The 15825-nt window shown below is 44.9% G+C and overlaps 1 protein-coding gene across 10 annotated transcripts in view; it reads left to right on the top strand.

Moving 5' to 3' along the window:
• Positions 1–15825, top strand: part of TAOK3 (TAO kinase 3) — a 401409-nt gene that overhangs the window by 106684 nt on the left and 278900 nt on the right. For 7 of the 10 annotated variants that reach the window (XM_077462074.1, XM_077462066.1, XM_077462065.1 and 4 more), the window contains 2 exons: positions 8531–8630; positions 12347–12555. In XM_077462074.1, coding sequence (XP_077318200.1) covers positions 12409–12555 — 147 coding nt within the window. In that variant the 5' untranslated portion in view covers positions 8531–8630; positions 12347–12408. The remainder of the gene's footprint in view (positions 1–8530; positions 8631–12346; positions 12556–15825) is intronic. The other 3 variants (XM_077462072.1, XM_077462071.1, XM_077462073.1) reach the window with 1 other exon arrangement.

Below are 15825 nucleotides of genomic sequence, written 5' to 3'. Positions count from 1 at the left end.
GTTTCGAATCCCTAAGTACTTTAGCGGAGGGGGGCCGGGTCGATGTCGCCAAACGGTCCGCAATAGCGGAGTGAGCCATATTAAAGTCACCCCCCACCACTAAGTAACCATGATCTGTCTTGAACAAGCGGGACAGGAGTCTGGAGAGAAATCTATGTTGACGGACATTTGGGGCGTACAGGGTACATAGGGTAATTGGCTGGGATCCCCACTTGCCCTTAAGTATCAAGAAGCCTCCCCCGGGATCCCCATAGTGATCAAGGTAGGTGAAAGGGGCTCCATGACGAATCAGGATGGCCACGCCGGCCTTCCTGTGAGGTCCCGAGGATAGGTAAGCTAAAGGAAAGTATCGAGAGGCGAAAGCGAAGGACCCCCCCTTATCAAAGTGCGTCTCCTGGACAAGGACGATATCCGCTCCCGACTGCCTGAATTCCCTAAGTGCCAGATGCCGTTTTCCGTTAGAATTCAGTCCATGGACATTTAGGGATAAAATCTTAGCCATCAGTCATGTCAGGGGAATGAGAACGTAAGCTGGTTCTTACCCGTAATCCACCATGCAGGACGACCGCCAGGAGCCAGGAGGTAGCTTGTTCCGGAGAAAGGGCTCTAAGAGGAGTTCCACAATGCCCACCAGCCACGACACGGTGAGAGTACAGGGAGGGGAGAGGGAGAGGAAAAAGCAGAGAAGGGGAGAGAAAGAAGAGGTTAGTATCGCAAACATAGGTGCACACATTAAATAAACAACTATTGTACATTACAAAATTGAACCATAGGAGACCATGAACAGGCAGATCGCTCAGGTCTGATCGGATTCCCAGGGGGCCACCAGGACCCGAACCCGAGGGCCGGGCCTGGCGGCCGCATGGGAGTCCAGCCCCCCCCGTCAATCGGCGTAGGTAAAGCCGGGGGCAAGAGGTGGGGGGGAGCTGAGGGAACGCCCCTGCGACGGCAGCCGCCAGACAGTTCCCAAAATCCCGGATGCAACACCAATGCATCCGGGTAGAAGGGGGGTGACACAGAGACAGTGGCAAACCCATGGTCTCAGTCTCACATTTACATCAGCCTTAAGAAAAACATAATTCAACATCAGCACGAAGGCACTTGGTAGGAGGAGAAAAAATAAGTAAAAAAACGGGAGCTCTTGAGGCAGAAAAAGAGGGCAAGTTCGGAGAGTCCGGACATCAGTCCACCGGCCAACCAACAAACAAAACGGGCCGCGATCCCTTACGCCCCGCGGGCCTACGGGATCAAAAAAGGAGAAAAAGATACACAAAACTTGCCGCCATGCAGAACTTCAGCCCTTTCCTTGGCGGGCCGTCTTCTTAGGGGCCTCCCGGTTGCGAGGACGTTGGCGGGAGGGGACCTTCTGCCACAGGGTTGGGGCGGGGGGCTGCGCAGCCACAAGATCCCAGTCAGGCAGCTGGGGGGGTTGGAGCCCCAGGTCCTCACAAAAGGTTCGTAGATCTTCCGGGTACCGCAAGGTTGCCGTCTTGCCTTGATGTTTAGCTGTAAGAGCGAACGGATATCCCCAGCGGTATGGAATATGAGCATCCTGCAATGTACGGAGCAATGGTTGAAGAAGTCTACGCTTCTGCAGTGTGAGCCAAGATAGGTCTGGGAAGAGCTGCACTGGGATGTCACGAAAGGTCACCACCCGGGCCAGGCGGGCTTGTCTCATTATGTCCTCTTTAATGTGGAACGAAGTGATTCTACAGATGACATCCCTGGGGGTAGAAGTCGCGCCTTTGGAGCGCAAGGCCCTGTGAGCTCTGTCCATTTCAATAAACTTGGAGGGGGGTTCCCCCAGAAGGTTGTTAAATATTTCTTGCAGGATAATTTGGAGATCTTCCGGCCCATCCGCTTCTGGAATCCCCCGCACTCTTACGTTATGCCGACGCCCCCTGTTATCCAGGTCCTCCACATGACGCTGCATGTCTCTCAGGAGCATACGATGGTCGGCACCTTGTGCTTGGGTCCTGTGAATCGCCACTTTAGTCTCCTGTATCTCCTCCTCGGCCATCTCCACCCGATCCGCTAAGTGCTTGAGACCGGAGTGCAACATTTGTATTTCTGAGCGACAGGTTGATTTAACATCCTCTATCAATTGCCTAAAGTCCTCCTTAGTGGGGATTGCTTGTAGGTATTGCTGCCATTGTGGGAGCAGGTTCGGGGGGGGCCCCCCGGGGTCGCCCCCAGTCGGATACAGAAGGGACGGCAGTGGAGGTCCGTGGGGTCCATCGTCTGTCTCCCGTGAGTCTGGGGGGGGCCCGGTATGGGAATCCCACACCCCGTGCCGAGGAGGTGGTTGCGCCAGGGGAGTCATGCGGGTCCGTCCCACTTCTCGAAACGGGTCTACGCCCGATCTATGCGCAACAGGGGCCGGGGAGCCACTCCGGTGTCGCTGCGGGTTAGGGGCCCACGAGGAGGACTGTCTCTGGGGCTTGGGTGATGGGGACCGGACTCCTTGGTCCATTCGGGGCTCCTCCACACCCCCTTGTCCCCGCTGAGGCCAGGGTAGCGGGTTTCCCGGGGGGGGGAGGGCTGGAAAATCAGTGTCCTCCATGGAAGGAGGGGACCCCAGGGAACTAGTGGGGAGGAGGGGGTCCGATGCCGCCCGCAGCAGCCTAGGGAGGGCCCCCGTGCATTGTGTGTCCGTTGGGGGGGGAGGGGATCCGCTCCCCAAGTACCCTGGGTGCTGACCCGGCCTAGTGCGGCCACTTGCCTCCCCCCAGGCCTCCCCACTGACCTGCTCCCAGTCGGGCGTCTTGTGCGGAGGGGATCCCTGGCCCCACTGCAGTGGGCTCAGGTCCCTCATAGCCGCGTGTTGCTCAGAGTGCCGGGGGGGGTTGGATGCGCCAGCGTCCGGAGAGAGGGGCCTCGTTGTAGGCCTCGGGCCTGATCTGGTGGCCTGGTGTGCGGGCGGGGGCTGCCTAGCACTCACCGCTGCGGGAATCCGGTCGGCTGCCCTGGATTGAGGAGGCGTCCCGTCCGCCGCGGTACCCGACCGGTAACCGCTCCTCTCACTCGAGGCCGGGGATGAGGCCTGTAACGGCGCCTCCAGCGCGGCCGGCGCCATCTTGGGAGTCCCGCCGGCCGGAGCGTCCGACGGGGAAAAATAGGTCCGGAGGTCGGCTGCGGGCCCCGGAGGAACGGCAGAGGGTCCCCTAGTGGCCGTGGAGCGGGTGGCCCTCGATCTCCCCATCGGATGGGTGCAGATTGTCTCCCTACGTGCTGCTGTGGCTGGGCTGAGGAGAGAGCTGCCCTGTGTCCCCATTTTTATAGATTTTCTTAACGCAAAAGTCCATCTGCACTACCAGTGCCATCCATTGGATGTAATTAAACCTAAAATGACCAGCAGTACCAGATGGAGAATAGCTGGGGACAGCATTGATGAGTAAGGAAGGCTTGTAGAATCCGGCAGTTTTTATTTTGTTACAGATGAGGTGGAAGAGACCAAAAAAGTTTGAGGACAGACTGTTCACTTAGGGAAGTGAGTTTCTTTATTATCCACTCAGTGATGAAATTCAGATAAAAAATTTTCTACTAGTGATTTCAGAAGATTTCATCACCGATTAGAAAAATTGTAAGCAAGCCTTAATATAACCCCACGTCTAAACAGCATGCCTTTTTGCTAGTATTCTAGGAGTATGGACACCTTTTCTTACTCTGCGAAGTAAAGTCTAATGTTTTTTTCTAGCCTTTTTCTTAGGTTTTTCCTTTTGGATCGTCACTCTGTTATCCTGGGTACACTGCTGCTTGAGCTTGTCTCTATATAGCAGATGTCTGGTTTGGTGTTTCCTCAGCACTTGGAGGTCATACCCCAACCCCACTGGTCCGGGGATGTAGGGCTAGGCTGGAATGTGATTTTTGGACACTGGGCTCTGTATTATGCGGATTTCCATACCTTCGTGTACTGTTTGTTAATTAACCATGGAGCCATTTTAAAGAGGACGTTGGCCCACCCGGCAAAAAAGTCGGCAACTACAAATTCTACAGCTGCTGACTTTTAATATATGGACACTTACCTGTCCAAGGAGCCGCAATGTCGGCACCCCAGCTGATCTTCGGACAAGGGTCTGGATTCTCATCTTTCATTCGAAGCACCCACTAGCTGTCATAATAATGGGCCTTTATTTCCACTAGTGCCTTTTCCTGGCATCCCTCCTTTGGAATGCTCAATATATCTTTGAAGAGTGTCAGCTTATTGAATCCTTGCACTCTGCACCATTCTTAAGGGTCTGACACCTGCTGGACAAAGCCAGGTAGGGCTTTGCAGATGTCTGTGGGTGGTACTGATCCCTGTCAGGTGGGACTGTGCATCTCAATCCATTTTTGAAAAGTTCTGTTATCTGTATTTCATTGCAACCTTTAGTAGCAGGCAGGTAATTCCACCCCCTTTTCCTTACTTGAGGGGTATCCTCTTTGCAGCCTTGTTCTCCAGATAACTTTCCTTGCTTTACTTTTAGTTAAGTAACGTGCTTAGCAGCAAGTCTAAGTTTTTTCTGTTTTTTACTCCACAGCTATGGATGCTTTATTGGACTAGGGGAAGTTAGAAAATTCCTAGAACCAACCTGGTGTTCAAGGTTAGGCAGGTCCTGCTGAGTTCATCTGGCAAACTTCAGTTACACCTCCAGGTGTTAAGTGGATAAATGATTCCTTCTGGTGCGCCTTCACCAGTTCGAGGTCTATTATAACTTATTGTGATGCCTCTTTCCTTCATGCCAGATGTACCCTTGCTTTCTGCTTTCATAGTTGCCTTTTTAATGATTTGGCATTCAAAGTTAGCACTACTTTACTTCGTAGTTACTTTGTGTACTTCTTTGACTAAGGGAACGAAACATTACTTTGCTTAGTGAACAAAGGTTCAGCTCAAAGAGGGTGGGTCCTCTGTTCTATGCCTCAACCTCAAGAATCCCAGCCCCTCTGATATATCAATTTGAGTGTATAAACATACAATATCACAGGATATCACTGAAAGTAATACTTAGTACTCAAAAGTATTGCTATAGCAAAGAAAACGGGTACCAAACCAGGTAGTAAAGGCAAGCTTAATATATTGTCACCCAAAAGGGTTGATAACTAGCCACACATAAAATGGATTAATAATTATGATAACACAATTTATCATACAAAGTGATTGCCAGTATGGACTAGGCCATAATTTATATTTGGCCTCCAGATCAGCCTAAACAGTAGCAAGGCCACCTCAATTGCAGTAGTAAAGTTTAATCTACTGAATGCTGGAACTATTCTGCCAGAGTGCATGATGGCAATGCTAGTCCCAGACCAACTGGGTATGCACTGTCCAAAAAAAAGGAAAATGGTAGTGGAAGGGGCAGTGGGAACAAAAGGGGTTTACAGAATAATTATTACAGGAGGGGCAGTCCTTTGAGATGTTCTACTGGGTAAATAGAGGCCCTTTAAGAGTGTGTTTTCCAGTTAACGACCGTCCCAATTAACCTGCATGCAGTATAGGTACGGTATAGTCTTGACACGCGTGAGGTGGCTGTGGTTCAGATGCACTAAAGGTTATGTATAATGTTTTAGAGGGTCAGTAATCATGGCTGCTGAGCCCTGACATCATGGTCTGTTTATGTGCCTCTGTCAAACGCAGCCTGCTCTCTCTGCGTGTCACCTAGTGACAGTGCCGCACCATCCCCCTCCTGCTGCAGTCATATACAATTTATTTTAATACTATCCATTTTTGTTTTCTAATGGAGTGCCCCCCGTCTCTCTGTTTTATTAAATCCTCCTTTACCGTATTGTGAGCGGCTCTCCGGCGGTCACGTGACCGGAAATGTCTCTTATCTTCTCTCCTCTTCACGCCCGCCGTGAAATACGGTAAAGGAAGGTTTTTTTTTTGTTTGTTTTTTATTGGACACTATTAGGAAACAAAACGGATAGTATTAACATGTGAAAGTGGGTTAACAACCACTTTGACTTTTTTGCTATCACAAGGGATGAACAACATCCCTTCTGACAGCATGGGCCTTGACAGGTTCTCTTTATGAAGAAATCTGGGGTCTATTAGACCCCAAATCTCTCCTCTGGCCTCCAATGCAGCTGATCAGACACAGTTGGGCCTGATCTGCTGTTTTCCTGGCCACTAATGGCCATTTTGTACCTGTGGGCATCCGGCCCACAGGTAAAAACAAGAAAGGTGATAGTGGAAATACCTTGTTGTCGCAGCATGCTTCAGTAGAGGTTGAAAACCTAAAGAATCCCTGCAACCTGTGAAAAAATAAATGCTTGATTCTGAAAGCTTAAGAACCCCTACACCTCTGAGAGAACAGACTCGGGTAGGGGAGGAGGAACTTGCTCGTTCTGAGGGCACAGGTTGATAGATGACCGTCTTGACCCCACCCTGAAAGAGAAGTGAAAATTGTTTTGCAGGACATGGTGAAGGAGAATGGAACTCTCACAAAGGGCAAAAGAAAAAGCACCAAGGAAAATAAAAATGTTTTCTAGAATTGTTTCATCCTCATGTAGCAGTTGCCAGGGGCAACGTAGAAAATTAGAGAGACCCTTTTTAAGTGAGTTGCCCTTAAGAACACAAGGAGGGCTGTGTGTGGGCAAAATCACCTGAACTGGCACCAGAGGGACAGAGTGTCACTGTAGGCAACAAAGAGAGCAACAACTTACAAAAACAGTTCATCAGTAGTCAATGAATGAAAATGCCAGGAAGAGGACATACAAGACCAAACCAACACCGGGTACTAAAGGCTAGATTTTGGTAAATCAAAACAGAAGAAATTGCAAGATTAAGAATGGGAATAGATTTTAAGATGGTGTTACCTGTCCTCACACTGGCTGCGAACTGATTAGATTTGATGGGGAAAGTGATCTTCATGCCCCAAGAAAAGAGACACTCAACATCCACTGATGGATGTTGGTAAATTATTAATTGTTCTTGCTAGTGCCCAATTCCTCCATCAATCTTGGAGTCTGTCGCTGATTTCGTGCCAGCATTTGACACACTAGCTCAATCATGTCTGGGGTTCTACTTGTTGACAGCCAACCCAAACATGGCTCATCCCCAGTTGTTTCTTTGCCGTCGCAAAAGTGTTTGAACCAGTCGTAAACATATTCTCTGCTCATGGCTTCCATCCTGTACACTTGCACCAACATTTTATTTGTCTCCGTTGCCGTTTCCCCAATTTGTAGCAGAGCTCAGAACTTTATGTTCACTCGTTGCTTCATTTCACTGTGACCCTACCTCACACTGACTATGCTTGACTGACTGCAGCGGGTTTACCCCTGTCGCTTCTAGATGTGTCTCTGTATAGCCATGTACATGCACGTGTATCTAGCCCATGTTGCCGTTGAGATATTGGACCATTGATCAAACTCTTTAGAAACATCTCATAGGATTATATATATATATTAGGAGATAGTTTACAGAGTTCTCCAGTCAAGTTTCCCATGGTTTGGGCAGCTGACATAGTAATGATCCAATAAGATGTAATAGCCAGAAACTGGTATGTAAAAGTACACACAAACCTGTCGACGTTGCTGGTCCCATCCAGGCTTTGTTACGGTGGGCATATCCATGAAACGATCTTCAGGGTCTGGGTGCCATAGAAATGAACCACAGCCCTGTGCCTGTATAGCACCCTGTAACTAACTACACTGTCTGCACCACATGCCAAGATAAGTGCTGAAAACAGGATCCAGTGCCTGAGGCAAACGTAGTCTGGCCCCACTGGGGTCCAAGTATGGTTCCTTAGATGCACATCAAGGTTGGCCAATCTGCAATGTACAGGCATACCCCACTTTTAAGTACACAACAGGGTTTATTTACTAAAGCTGGAAAGTGCAAAGTTAGGCTCACTTCTGCATAGAAACCAATGAGCCTCCAGGTTTTATTACCAAAGCTTAATTGAATAAGCTGGGGTTAGATGCTGATTGGTTTCTATGCAGAAGTGAGCCTGATTTTGCACTTTCCAGCTTAAGTAAATAAACCCCATTGTGTACTTAAAAGTGGGGTATGCCTGTATTAGTGTCACCCAAGGCAATAAGCAGTTGGCTCTTCATAGAAGCGTCAGTTGAACCAGTAAAGAAAAATAAAAAGGAATTGTTTAGAAAACTTCACCATAGGAGATGATGTCCATCACTATCCTCACTAGCCAAAAAACTGGAGCTTCATGGAATGAGTGGGGTTATATGGATGCACTAAAGGGCAGTCCCAGCAAAGCTTTTGCCAGTGCCAGTGTCCAATCACCTGAAGGTAGCAGCATATAACCCATGGCCCACAAATCAATTTCCGTGTCCTGTACTTTACAATTAAGCTAAAACATTTTCTGTAAATAAAATAGTGGAAGAATCCTTTGCATCTTATGTCATCCTCATTTCAGAGAATTTTCCTCATATCCTGCATGTTCTTGTGACTGGTAACCACCAGGATAGGAAGAAAACTCAGAAATGCGGATACCCTTACCCCCGCAATAACAAACGTTTTGGCTGGAGCTCAGCCCTTTTAGACGTTCAGGCTCCTGATTTTTTTACATTCTGTGTTTCTCTGTTTTTACAGATCACATGCCTAATATCTGATCAGTGCAAGTGGACTGCAACTGTGCCACCTTAATTCTGTTTTGAAAACCCGAGCATGGTTTGTGCCAAAAGCATTGCAGGTACGCACTCTGCTTTATACAGGTCTTAATACCTTTTAGCATACTCTTTGTGTTCTTAAAGTTTTATATCGAACCTTCCCTACTACTAATATTTGGTATGCTGGATCACAGCTGCTTTGCAAACGTACATGAAAAACCATACTTTAAACTTACTATAAACATTGACTGTGCAGAAACTGACTCATTCCTAGTTATGGGTTTGCCAATGGAAGGAGAAGTTGTTTGGCAGATGTGTGACTTTTGCATATCATGATTTTGTTTGGCTTGACGCAAGAAAAGGTGTGGGCTAGGCAAAGCAATCTGCTTGATTTTCCTTCATGTAGCTGGATCTTTTTATTCTGCTTTAAAAAAAAGTAATTCTTGTTTTTCTTGCTGTGTGGTGGAAGTGGGGATGGCTAAGTAAAAAGTTGGCAGTCCAACTCTGTGCCAGGAGCATGCAGATCAAAGTGCTATGTGGAATACCGCTTCCAATTTCTATCCACACCATTTGCATCTGTGAGAATTTATTATCACATTAGGTTTTGCTGCAATTATCACTTTCAATCCAGAGTTTTTCCTCGCAGTACTTTTTTTTACTATTATTATTATTATTATTATTATTATTAATTTTTTTTTTTTTTTTTTTTTTTTTATTCTGCCACTATATGTACTCAGACTGATGGCCAGCATTATTTTTACCCATTTCCTCTGAGTCTCCTGTTACTAGACAGTGAAAGGGGTAGCAGCACAGTGATGAGTTCATTTCTCTGTCACTATGCCTTTTGCCTTTACTCAGCTTACTTCTTGTTAGCATATCAACGAATTGGCTATTTGTACTGCTTCTTCCCCCTTTTCCATTTAAGCTACACATAATTCTCCTTGTTATCCCCATGGTCTAAACTAAAAAAAAATCACTAAACCGAGTTGAATGAGGAAACTCCTCTATTGTCTATTCTAATCTGACAGCCAGCACCCTTGGCTGTCAGAATGCCTGAACAGTACAAAAAACAAACAGAAGAGGGCGCACCAGCACACCTAGTGCCTTACTCCACAGCATTTAATTAAAATCAACCTAAATAAAACTCAAAAACATGTAAATTAAAATCGCTCATCAAACAGTATTTCTTGACTTGGCAGACTTGGCAGGGGGACGTCTCTGGGATCCTAGATGGCCAACGGGTTTCAAAGGTACCCCTTCTCAACCTTTTGGCTCTGATGAAGGGATAGCTTGAAAATGCTTTAGACATGCACTAGGCTGGTGCGCCCTCTTCTGGTGTTATTTTTTTCTGTAGTGGCTTCAGGACATTCCAAGTCCTAGAAGAGCCGCAAGGATTGAAGCATTCCTCAGCAGCATGGTATTGCCCTTTACACCTGTACCAGGCTATTGCACATAGGCACAGGAGACATTGTCAGTGATGCCTGAACACTGACTGCATCTACTTTGGATGCAAGCCCTGTTTGATCAACCAATTTCTGACTCCTGTACAGGGACTGCAAGCGGTTAATAAAAGATTAAATTCATATATTTGCACTGCTTACATTTAAAAAATACTGCTAATGGTGTATTATAGAACTGAATTATTCTACCTGTTAAGCTTTAAGGTTTTAGTACGTTTCTTGCCTTATATTCAGTGGTTTTATTTTAGCTATCAACTACAGTTGTTCAAACCAGATCCACCTGGATCCGTTGTGAGGTCAGAGCTGGCAATAGTAAGAAGATCTTGCTACTGAAATCCCTAAGATATTTGTCAGTTTATCGGCTATGCTGGGTAGGCTGAAATGTTAAAACTGACTTGTAGCTAGTGAAAAAAATTGAAAAATTGGCCATCTAATAGATCCCCCCCCCCCCCCCCCCATGTCTTTATAAGGAGGGTTTGTAACATGCCTAATGCTATCACAGTGGGATTGTTGACCCCCTTGTGATGGCAATAAAGGTAAAATGTACAGTATGTTACTGCAACATTTTATATTCCTGAAATGCTGTTCCTGTATGATGTACCTTGTACTATTCTCTTTGCATTGCTTCAGTTTGTGCCAAAATTCCTATTTCAAACTGACCACACTAGGGGCGTGAAAACGCATACATCCTATCTGTAGTTAGTTTTCTTCTTTGCATTCTACCTGAAAGCACAATCTGCCTGTAATCCATTGGTCAGATTTGTTCTGGGAAGATCGGTGTACTGCGCTCTTTCTCTTGCACGCGTACGCTCTCTCTCTTGGGCGCTCTCATACTTGCTGCCTCCTATTAACAACATGCCCCTTCACAGCTCATCACTGGGATAATAACATGTGCCCAGTTATCCACATGATATAAAAGCAGGCGTGATTCATCCAACAAGACCACCTTCTTCCATTGCTCCATGGTCCAGTTGTGATGCTCAGGTTGTAGGTGCTTTTGGCTGTGCACACGGTGCAGCATGTGCAACCTGACTAGTCTGTGGCTAAGCCGCCTCATACACCACAAACTGCAATGCCCATTTTTTTTTACTACTTTCAACACCTCAACTTCATGGACAACATGTTAAGTTGCTGCCTAATATCTACCCCACTGACTTTCAGACGCCATTGTGTTCCATTTTCTTGTCAATGATCTTAATGGTATGGCTGAACAGTGTATACCATCACCAACTGAGTAAGAGAAATAATTGAAGGTCCCTCATTTAGGATTTACTCTAAACTGATGGAGTATAAGGACATGTAAAGCACGTCACCCATTTAATGATAATTTTGGGTACAAATAATCAACATTTTTTGGGTGCATGCAGTTTTGAGGATTGACACATTTGGTATCCATTACTCTACACTACCTAATTTTTTGTGGGGGGAGGGCTGAAAAATGAAAATATATAGATTTGATAATGTTGCGCCAATTCCAACTACCAACTTTTTATCCTACAAGGCTTCTACTTTCAGAAGGATAAATAATGTTCTGGGTGTTAAGTAATTTTATCGCCAAAAGAGCAGATTTGAACAGGAGTGCAAAAAATGGAAGACATGATTTTGGAGGGGAGTTAGTTAAGCTGTAGACAACCCCAGTTTATCTTGGGGTATTAGTTGCTTTGACCCCCCCCCCCCCTCCCCAGAACCTTAGCTGGACTGATTTGGGACATCTTAGTGTGTTTGAATTCTACTGATTCTGTGTCTATTTAGGAGTAAGGAAACAGGATTTTAGTACTTAGAGTGTAAAACTCTTTTCTTGGAACTCATCGGGGAACACAGGTCCCACCCCTATTTTTATTTTTTCCTTTAAAATCTTCTTACAATACTACTTTTCTAGTAGCTGAGGCATCATGGGAGGAGTTGTACTTAGCTGGCCAATAGCTTTTTTTTGTTTGCCAGTATCCATTTGCTTCTAAGGCCATCATTATAACTCAGTATTCCTGTGTTCTACTGATCCCATGTCCCTTGTTGAACTCCAAGTAAAAGATTTTACAGTGAGTACAAAAAATAGTTTTTTTTTATCAGTGTACCGTGTCAGTGTAAGGATTCTGGCTCAGGAGCATGTGACACGCTCATCTTGTCATGCCCCAACATACACCCTCTGGGCTTAGTCGTTCTTTTTAGTCACTTGCATTTTGGTCTTTGCACCATGTAGTTTAATAAAGGTCAGCACTTTGGATGATGGCCTCACCCATTTATAGCAATACTAAAAAATGTTTTATTCTATTTTAAGTGAAAAAACTATAGGTACACAATGTGCTTTGTATATTATAACAGCATATTTTTCTCTGTTTCAGCAATCGGCCTTCAAGCCAGGCATACGTTCCATGTAGCATGAAACAAGCCAGGGACTGTAAGGATGACTGACGTTACTATCCCATCCAGAATGCGGAAGGGCCTCTTGAAGGACCCTGATGTAGCGGATCTATTTTGCAAGGAGGATCCAGAGAGAATATTTGTAGATCTGCATGAAATTGGACATGGCAGCTTTGGAGCAGTTTACTTTGTAAGAACACTTTAATACACATTGCTAATTTGTGGAGCGTTTTTTATTTTAATAGGAGTAAACAACTCTATTTTGTAACAACAAAACAATTTAATATGCTTTGCAAAATTGGTTACCACCTACCTTTTTGTATTCTTTTCACTGGGAATGTTACAAAGAAGTCTCTGCTCTCCCAGAGTAGTTATACAGGATTTATATAGCGCCAATAGTTCGTGTAGCGCTTTACAATAAAAAGGGAGACAATACAGATGCAATTCAATACAAGGGGGTTAGGTGAGCCCTGCTCGTGCAAGCTTACAATATAATAGGGAGCGGCTGGTTGAACAAAAGGTAATAATTGTGAGGGATGAACTGATGGGAGAAATAGAAGATTTGTTTTTTAGCTGAAGGGCAGGATAAGACGAGAAGGCCTGGCTTGCAGTCTGCTCCAATTCATTCCAAAGGTGTTCTATGGGGTTGAAGACAGGACTCTGTGCAGGCCAATCAAGTTCCACCACCCCAAATTCTCTCATCCATGTCTTTATGGACATTGCTTTGTGCACTTGGGGGGGGGGGGGGGGGAGAAAGAACTTGACTAACCTCAACCCAATAGAACACCTTTGGGATAAATTAGAGCAGAGACTGCAAGTCAGGCCTTCTTGTCCAACATCACTGCCTGACCTCACAAATGCTCTTCTGGAAGAATGATCAAACATTTCCATAGACACACTCCTAATCCGTGTAGACAGCCTTCCCAGAAGATTTGAAGAGGGTGGGTCAACTCAATATTGAACCCTACAAACTGAGACTGGGATGCCATTTAAAGTTCATGTGAAGGCTGGCGTCCCAATACTTTTTACAATAAAGTGTAGTTATAGGTAATATTAAAGAAGCTCTGTGATTGGTAGAATCCTCCTTTTTTTTTCTTTTCTCCTTCCTATATTGTGTTTTGCTTATTTTTTGCCACGTTTTTGAAACTTTATGCCAATCTGCCACAATTTTTAATTAATATAATACTTATACCTAATACTTAATGATTTAACAACCATAACTTTTGTGATATACCTGATTAAATACAGCAGCCATTCACAACAGTCTTCACAAATTAAGTTTGCACCTGTGTAAAATCAAATGGGATCTTTTTGAAAAGCCTCAAGGTCAGTATTCCATATACTTGCACCAATTGTATGCCTAAAAAACCCAACCTAGGTGTTCATTATTATTATTTTTAATTTATTTATTAATTTTTTATCATGACTTTTTTTTTTCTAATTTTGTTTACTAACTCTATAAAACATAATAGTCATACACACTGTTCTAGAATTGGGAGATCTCTCACTGACAGCCTCAATATACTGTATTTTTTGCTCCGTAAAATACACACTGGGTTTTAGCGGAGGAAAACAAGAACAAAAATATCTGAACCAAATGGTGTACTAAAATATTTACCAGTGTCATGAAATGCAGCCTGACCATCTCGCACAGACTGGCATTCCCATGTGAGTAAGTCATCACATCCGATCTGCCTGTCACAGATTGGACACAGCTGATCACATGGTAAAGAGCCTATGTCACTCTTTACTGAGATCAGTGATGTGACACACCACACCAATGAACGCCTCGCTGCACACTATTGAGTCTTATCCTGCTGGATGTCATATGTCCAGTCAGGATAATGTAACCACTTTGCACACGTCATTCTGTAATATGGTGGACGGGAAGTGGTTAAACACAGATTCACAATTTTTCTCTTCCCGAACATTCTCCCCTCACGGTCTTCCACTGAATTTGATTTTTAGGACTTTTGATATGGTATGAGTACATTGTATTCTTTTGGATATTCAGGCATTCCAATTGACAACAAAGTCAAACAACCTGATCGCCTCAATGCCCCCTCCTATTCCAAGTCAGATTTTTACCCTATACAAACCAGGGGCAAATAACTAGATTTCTTGCAAAAGTCGGTAGAAAACAATCATTTGGCTCTTGCCAGGTCTATCAATAATACAACTAAACACTGGTAAATCTAGCAAAAGGAGAGAACTTTTAAAAACTTTACAAGATGACCCCAATATCATACAAAAACTCCAATAAGAGAGGGGCGGTGGTCATACTTGACTCCCAGGATTACCTCAAGGAAGCAATTATACCCTCACATTCCAGCCAGGATTCCAGATTCCAGCCAGGGTTTTAAACTGCACCTAAAATTCATAGTAGATGAAGCAGTATCCATTGGAATCTTAAATCATTCAAAAGCCAAAAACGTGATACCCCCCTCACCCTTTGACGCAAAACATACCATACAAGTTCTTGAGAGTTTTCCCTGGAGCAATGGGAATAAGTGAGTTGTGTGCGATCTAAAATCCGTATACCTCATGGTTTAGGTCTACAATCACTTAAACACCACATGAACCTATACACGGAATATTCTCTAGAACTCAAATAGTTCATTTTGTAAGGGGTCTCCTATTTATTACATCACATCTACTGCCTCTTCAATGAAAAATGTTATATACAAAAACAAGGAGCCTTTATGGGAGCGAGATTCTGCAACTTAAATATGGGTTGGTTGGAAGAACAACACATCTACAACACTCAAAATCCTCAGAGACCATATCGTCTCATATTTCTTTTTCCTACATCATGGGACACGGAGTCAGGTTAATATTCATTACATGCTGGGTTATACTCCATCTTCAGGTGAATGGACACTGGTAGACCAAAGGTCTTTAGACAGGAAGTGATCCCCTATATAACCCCTCCCATACAGCAAGTGCTTCAGTTTTTTTTTACCAGTGTCTGCAAGGTGGATGGCACGGTTTGTTTGAGTTCTCTGAACTCCAGGTCTCTAGTCCCACAAACGGTTCTTAAATGAATCAAGGGATTGCCCGAGCGGATCTATTTGACACAGGCTTTATATGGTTAGATAATGATACCCGAGCTTTGCAAAGAAGACTCAAGATCCTGGGAGGTTTTGCCTGTAATGCGGCCTCTGGGCGCTGGACCCTATGAAGTGGAAGTGCTAAGGCATTCCTTCAGGATGCTGTACAGGTTCAAGGGAGTGGACCCGAAACATGAAAAGGGTATCCAGTTCTTGAAGGTCCTCAAGTGACAGTAACCCATCGTGATGGATAAAGTTTGGGATCTTCGTTTCTAAGCTGCCCTGCACCTGGACAGGCAAGTGAAACCCCTTTACTTATTACTGTGGGGTGTCCCAGTGATTGTAACAATCAGTCAAGCTAGCTAGAGGCTGGACACCTGTGTCTGGTGACTATACGGGGGAGTTTTGGG

The sequence above is a fragment of the Lithobates pipiens genome, unplaced genomic scaffold, assembly GCF_037356315.1.
Source record: "Lithobates pipiens isolate NorthernLeopardFrog02 unplaced genomic scaffold, aLitPip1_a1.2 Scaffold_3, whole genome shotgun sequence".
Taxonomy (NCBI): Eukaryota; Metazoa; Chordata; class Amphibia; order Anura; family Ranidae; genus Lithobates; species Lithobates pipiens.
This window is presented reverse-complemented; position numbering and strand designations above follow the sequence as displayed.